The 6,884-nt window shown below is 38.3% G+C and overlaps 1 protein-coding gene across 1 annotated transcript; it reads right to left on the bottom strand.

The window, feature by feature from the left end:
• Positions 1–602: 602 nt before the first annotated feature.
• pigr (polymeric immunoglobulin receptor) lies at positions 603–6,062 on the bottom strand. The gene is made up of 8 exons (XM_010735327.3): positions 5,916–6,062; positions 5,010–5,354; positions 4,815–4,896; positions 4,415–4,638; positions 2,985–3,081; positions 2,700–2,788; positions 2,493–2,563; positions 603–2,377 (listed from the first exon to the last, which is right to left on the bottom strand). The coding sequence occupies exons 1-8, from the start codon at positions 5,962–5,964 to the stop codon at positions 2,297–2,299; spliced, it is 1,038 nt and encodes a 345-aa protein (XP_010733629.3). The 5' UTR covers positions 5,965–6,062; the 3' UTR covers positions 603–2,296.
• Positions 6,063–6,884: the final 822 nt, after the last annotated feature.

The following is a 6,884-nucleotide window of genomic DNA, read 5'->3' as shown; positions in this document are numbered from 1 at the left end:
ATAAGTAAGCTGTGAAAAGGAATCCATCGTTTACTATGGCATCTACAATAGTCAATAGAAATCTATCAGACATCAGGTTCCTCAGTCTGAATTTCTTTTGCAGACTACTCAAAGTGGCTGGAGAAAAGAGAAAACATGAAGCCTTTCTTTCCCATCTCTGCACTGGGAACCGACAGCAGTTGTAGGTCTTGTGTTCTGAGAAAATGTTTGCTAGATGAGCTCCCTGTCACAGGTAGAGAGACGATGGCAGCTTGCCCAGAACGGTGTTATAAATACATGTACACAGATGACTCTGTGACAATAAGTAACTGAATGCAGAATAGGATTCTACCGTGGTCACAATGGAGGGTTAAAGCTGTTCTGTTCCTTTGAACCCATCATTAAATAAAAGCTCTTCTGTCCACCTGCTTTGTCACTGTGCACAAAGTCTGCATTGCTGACAGCACTATAAACATGTGTTGCTCATGTAGGCTTGTTCTTGTCATAATGTTTTTTTTTTTAATTAAATGTCATGTAATTTGGTATTACAAAGAGAAATGTTACACAGGAATGATAAAATGTCAGCACTGTTTTCATGAAAGACAATAATTAACAGGCACAAAAAAGCTTCATGGTGCCACAAAGCAACGCTGAATTTTATTTTTTTTCCAAATTCACAAACAAGAAAATGACTTTCCGTCACATGAAGGTATGGCAAAGTTATTACTCGGAGTTCCAAGCTCTAGTTGGTTCCACAGCTGCTTTGGTCGTTTCATTAGCTTGTTCAATTTACAATTCTAACACGTTGTTTGAGATTCAGCATGAGAGCAGACAGTTCAGGCATGAAACGTAGAGCTGTTCTCTTTCAGGCTTCATTTATGAACTCCTTCTAATGGTTTCTGTCTTCATTTGCTCACTTCTTTCTTAAAGTAAGTATATGACTCATAACAGTGTTCGTGTTTAATTTTGTTTCCACAGGTTTTGGGTCAAACGTATTATATCCATGCCTAAATGTCCTTAATTAGCCATCTTGTTATCTTATTATGAAATAAACACTGCAGGCAAGTTCTGCTAAAATAGCAGCAAAAACTGAAAATGTGCTTCTGTCAGTCCCATGGGCTTTCCATGTACTATTTACCATCTTCTTATTCATTCACACCAGATTTGTTTCTTTGTTGTTAGATGCAACCAACAGCAGTCTGAGTAGTATGACTGGTGCTAACTGTATAATTAAAATACATTCATTACATTCTGTGGAGTTCTGAGCAGGGCCGTAGCCAGGATTTCAGATACTGAGATCATGAGTCTATGCCCCCAACACCCCCACAGATTCCTCACATATTATATTTTCTGCTTATTGTATTAAAATGGAAAATTTTCTTTCAAAAAAATATCTGAAAAAAAGTACATGATACTGATAGTGTCTTTTTACTTATTGCGTTGGTTGACCCTTACTGCTCTCTTGACTTTGGTTCTGGCTACAACAGACAGCTGCTCACTGCAGAGAAGCTCCAAATAAAAACTAAAAAAAAACTCCAAGCTACCAGAATCAGAATCAAACAACAGACCAACACAGTTAACAACTTGTTAATAAATGTCTTAGTGCATTTATCAAGTTAAGAGGCCAATATTTCCCTAAGTGGACAATATCAGACTTACATTCATCAGGGGGGCACAAACACGACTAATGAACACACGAATGAATGCTAATGTTACTCTATATCTGATTCTATATTACCTAAAAAGGTGATGGGTTACTTGTCTGCTTGTTTCTGCTGCCCCCCCCAAGTGACCAAAAAAATAATGTTATTGCAAGTTTAACTCAAACAACAAAAGCAAACTGGATTGGTACAAATTAGTTTTTTACTTCAATGATCATTGAAAATGATCAGTTGATAAAGGACCTGTAAAATAAAGGGATACAATTTTATTTTCTCATTTCAATAAAAAGCTATAATAAAAAATAATAAAATCAAATATGATTTTATTTAGAAAATAAATAGAATAAAATTGAAAATATTAATAAATTTTAATTCTTAATTTAAAATGCTATGAGTAAGTTCTTAAATGAATATAAACTCTGCCAGGTCACTAAAATCCCCCAAATTCCTGCAAGCAATATAGAGGACATGTTAAAGACAACCTCAGTGTACTTTAGTGGTTACAGCGCTGCTTCTGGCCAAATTAAAAAGAAGACCACATGATTATAATTTGGTAAATTCGTCTAACAGGGGTATACTCTTTAAGATCTTCAGCCTATACTGGCTGAATATGGAAAGCAGCAAGCAGAAAACAAAAAACACTGCAATGATTAAGCTCAGTGCAAACGTACGCCCTGGGAACCCTTGTTTGGAAAAATGACAGCAACGTTTTCCAGGTCCTCTATATCCCCCGAGTACTGTTGTGGAAGACAGAGAAAAAATGAGTATGGTAATTGCTGAAGCACGTCCTTGATAATGGTTTTTTAAATAGTGTGTAATGGAATAGTGACAGATATTTTAATAAGGGCTTACGCTGATCCGTGCATTCTCCTCCCTTACTTGTCTCAGCACAGGATCCTGCTCCAGAAATGGGTATCGCGGACCTGTAAGGCACAAATAATAATGCAAACCAAGTATATTTAATGTATGTAAAATATTTCATAGACCTTTAGAGAAGGCCAGTGGCATGATTCATCAGAGATATTATATAATACTTAAAGAAATGAGAAGTTGCCTTACTGCGCTGTTTCCACAACTTTATCGCCAATATGACCATCCCCACGAGAAGCATTAAAGAAGCACACACCAGCAAAGACTCCAAGATGTGACTAAAACCAAGACACAAACACACAGATGATTCATTTTCAGGAGAAGCCCGGGCTACATCTATTTTTACATAGTAACATGATGGCCAGGATGATGACATTCCTGATGATATTCCTGGGCAAGAATGGTATGATCATGATCTGTGCTTGACTGAGCTGAACTCCTACATGTAGGTATAGATAAGCATTGAACTCTTACCTGTGACTGTTCCAAGATTCCTTGGTGATGGATTTGGGTGGAGGTAGGTGTTCAACAGACTGACTTGGTGTTAGTGGAGATGTCATAGACACTGTTGCTGAGGATAAAGATGTTAAACACAGAGCTGAGAAATGATGTACGTACATCTATAAGCAAAAAAGAGTGTTTGTAGCAGCACACACAGAGTTCGTAACATTAATATTCTTGATAAGTGACTCATAATAATCGATACCTTGTAGAGACCTCAAGGCCCCTGCCATCTGTCACAAACACATATTGATCTTTAAAGCTGCATTTCTCATTTCAGCAGCCACAGACTGACGTGGAGAAAAGGCCACAGTCGAAAAAAAATGTCCCTCTTTTTATACCCACAATGCCTGCTTAAAATAGTCTAATATTCAGGAATGCACCAATTGGTCTGGATTCCACCTGCTAGGATCAACAGATTTCTAACAGATGTTTTTCTAGACCGAAATGCACAAAACATAAAGGTGTACCTCTCAATATTTTTTAGTCAAGCTAGCAGCTAAACTGCTAAACTGTTAAATCTCAAATATTAGATTGATTTACATTCAATTTAATATATTCTTTCTCAGCTTAAATTGTAATCACGTTGTTGATCCGTTGGCTTTTCATCTGGTACTATAATCAGGTCAAAATTATATTTCGTCTAATACTCGTTTATGGCCTACTACCTGAAAAACTACTGATACTCGTCCTACATCTTTCATTCATATTCAAATTGTGTTTAATCATGGCAGTTAGCAAATGCTAACATGCTGAACTAAGACGGTGAACCTTTTCTATAATCAGTATTGTTAGCATTGTAATCGTGAGCATGTTAGAATTTATGTGAGCACGGCTGTGACTAAGAACAGCCTCATAGAGCCACTACCTTGGCTGTAAGCATTTTAACCTCTTGCAGCTCATCGTTTTGGTTTTACGGCCTACAACTTTTACTCATTTCAAACCACAGCAGCTGTTTTCAATGAAAAAGCTCACACAAATCTACTGTATGCTACCTGCAAGTTAGCAACTAGCTGGCGATTATAGTGGAAGATTTAGCTGTTCATTTTGTATCAGGGGTCAGCAGAAACCAAAACAAAGCTAACAGGAAAACGAATATTGGATTTATATTTGCCAAAGGGGGCAGAGATGTACTTTTAAATGAATGCTAATGTTGCTCTGTAGATTGATGTTGGAATATTTTCTGTTTGCTAAACATATTTATAAGTTGATAATATGTCAATGTTTGTGTTTGCCTCCAAGCGCCAAAAAATCAATTAATATTGCTTTAAATTAAAAAAAATCATGCCTCGTGCAGCTTGAGCAATGAGTGAATTGGCTCAGCAACAAAGATTGTCTAGATCCCCAGTGAATGCAATGAAAAAACATTGTAATGTATTTTCTTTATTCTTAGGGCAACCTACTTGTCGAGGGTCGGGGTGTGACCTGCACATACACAGATGTCTTCTGGTGTCCTGAAGAACACCAGTACCAGCCGGCATCTTTCAACTGCAGCTTCTTTATGGTTACAGTGAAAGTCCTGGTTCTGTCATCACTGATGGTCACTGAAGTGTCTTCGTAGCTCCCTTCAGTACCTGTCAGCAAACAGGTCCAATTCCCACTCCGACACCACTTCTTCTCACTTTCTCTGTTGACAAGCAGTCACAGGGGAGTCAGTGAAGGCTCACTGTCCATCAGAGTTTGGTTTGGATTGAAGGTCCCAGACATGTAACCATGTTTCTCAGGTTTATTGCTGTATAAACATGGTCTGGTGGTAAATAAAACTGGTACAGTTGTGGTATGAAAAATGGGACAATTAAATACCTGTATCTCTCACTGTAGAGGCATTCAACTGTGACACTACTCCCTTCTTCCCCACTCACATGGCTGTTCACCACTGATATACCTGCAGGGAAGGATTGAATTTATGCTGCATTTACATTCCAAGCATCTAAAAAATGTCTTTTTCTTCAGGTGTCACTAAAGTTTTATCAGTTTAAAATCACTCTCATTACTCACCATGAACGACCTTGATGTGAATGGAAGTGATAACGTCACGGCTCCACACACTGCCTATCTCCACGCCACACATGTACCAACCAGAGTCCGCTTCTTTCAGGTTCTTCATGCTCACAGTGAACACCTGTTGGACCGGGTCGTCAGAAAAGCTCACTTTGTCCTCATCTGGATTGGGCGGGTGGGTGTCATCTGATCGAACTAAGCTGGTGCAGAAGTCCCTCATGTTCCCCCGACACCAGTACTTTACATAGCCGGCATACTGAGGCTCATAATGACACGGGATCATGAGGGATTCACCCTCCAGGACTTCATGTTCTCCGTCAGTTCTTATCTTGCAGAGGAAAGCTGATGGAGAGTGGAGATTTAATGTTGAACACTAGCTTAAACTTAAGCAGTCAGAACAGAACATTTCCTCAGAGTGGACACAGGGGGGAGTGGCCTTAAGCAATACTTGTGCCACATTTATGTTTTCCGATCCCTTTATAACAAAACACTTTTTCTACTTTAACATCCCTCTCCACACTTCAAAATTGGATCATTCCTCTATAATGGAGATTTGGGGGGACAAATATAACAGGCCTTTGGAGACTTGACAAATAAACATCAAACATAGTCTTGCCAAAGGGCACACAGCACAGAAGCGACAGAAGAAAAACACAGAAGCTCTCTCTGGCTCCCACAGAAAACAACCTTTTACAACCTTTCAAGTCCGTCTTCAACAAATGATTAATTAACACAAAAGTAATAGAACAGTAAAGAGGAGTGAAGCATAATTGTATTGCAAGTATTTGCCAGAAGTACGGTAATAAAGTGAGGGTGCTGCAGAATAATTAATCATCCCAGGAACTCTTTCTTTCATTAATTATTTTACAACTTTCACAAGCGTATAACCTCAGTAGTTATTACCTGGGATCCATGGTAACAGGCTGAGGGTAAGTATGAAGAGCTTCGGCATGTTTCACCGTCAGTTTGAGGTTTACCGAGTGAATTCTCACTTTTTGTGTAAACACAGACTCCAGGCTCTGCAGTGACTATTTCCCCTTTGTCACGTGACCAAAAAGCTGGATCCAGATGTTCCAGATTAACCATGTAGGTGCCAGATGTAATATGCCATAATATGTCTATGCTGTTCTTTAAATAAAGTAAGCTCACTTTCATAAAATCTAAAGTTTATTTTTTGTTCCCACACCATGAAATATTTTTAAAGGCAGGGGAAAAGTGGAATAAAGTTGAATTTACTACCAACTAATGCAAAATATGTGCAATGCAACATTAGCAGAGGATTTATTTAACATTCCAGGAACTATGCTTGGAATGCATGGTAAGAATATTCTCATCTAACACTGGATAAGAAAGTAATTTAGCTTATTTCTGAAAATGTAGAACATGTTTAAACATTTGTTTTCATTCTTTTATTATTTCAGTGTTATTAATCTTTTAAGAACACATTCTCCCAAGCAACCAAAATACAGAATCCCTTTCCTCCATTAATGCAGAGATTTCATTTGGCAGGCTACAATGAAATGATTTGATTTTGATGCCTGGAAACTTTGGATTTGGCCCAGTTTTCATTTGATGGATTAAGCTTCTACACACAGCCCCCACAGTCACTGAATTAACAAACAATTATTCCAAGTCTCTCAATTTGCTCTGTGAAGAGTGTCAAGGATCCCTCGCTTCATGCTTTGGCTACAAAGCCTCTTATAGTCATCCATTTCCTGGAAAAATGTAGGCAGAACCCAGAATTGAAACTTAACATTCAGGCAGACTCGAGAAACGAAACTTAACTTTCTCCAAACTAATTATTTCCAGCTGGACAACTCCCACGACAATATCCTGACATTTCTTTCAGCTTTTTGGAAAGCCTGTTTACGT

Source organism: Larimichthys crocea, chromosome X (genome assembly GCF_000972845.2).
Source record: "Larimichthys crocea isolate SSNF chromosome X, L_crocea_2.0, whole genome shotgun sequence".
NCBI lineage: Eukaryota > Metazoa > Chordata > Actinopteri > Sciaenidae > Larimichthys > Larimichthys crocea.
Note: the sequence above shows the minus strand (reverse complement) of the source record. Positions and strands in the feature narration are given on the sequence as shown.

Bases quoted from the DNA above. Each gene is read 5' to 3' on its own strand.
- pigr (XM_010735327.3), bottom strand. From the start codon at position 5,964: ATGCCGAAGCTCTTCATACTTACCCTCAGCCTGTTACCATGGATCCCA. The intron at 4,639-4,814 runs GTATTTAATTGT...GCTTGTCAACAG, and splicing joins CTCTACAGTGAGAGATACAG to AGAAAGTGAGAAGAAGTGGT. The intron at 2,378-2,492 runs GTAAGCCCTTAT...CTTCCACAACAG, and splicing joins AGGAGAATGCACGGATCAGC to TACTCGGGGGATATAGAGGA.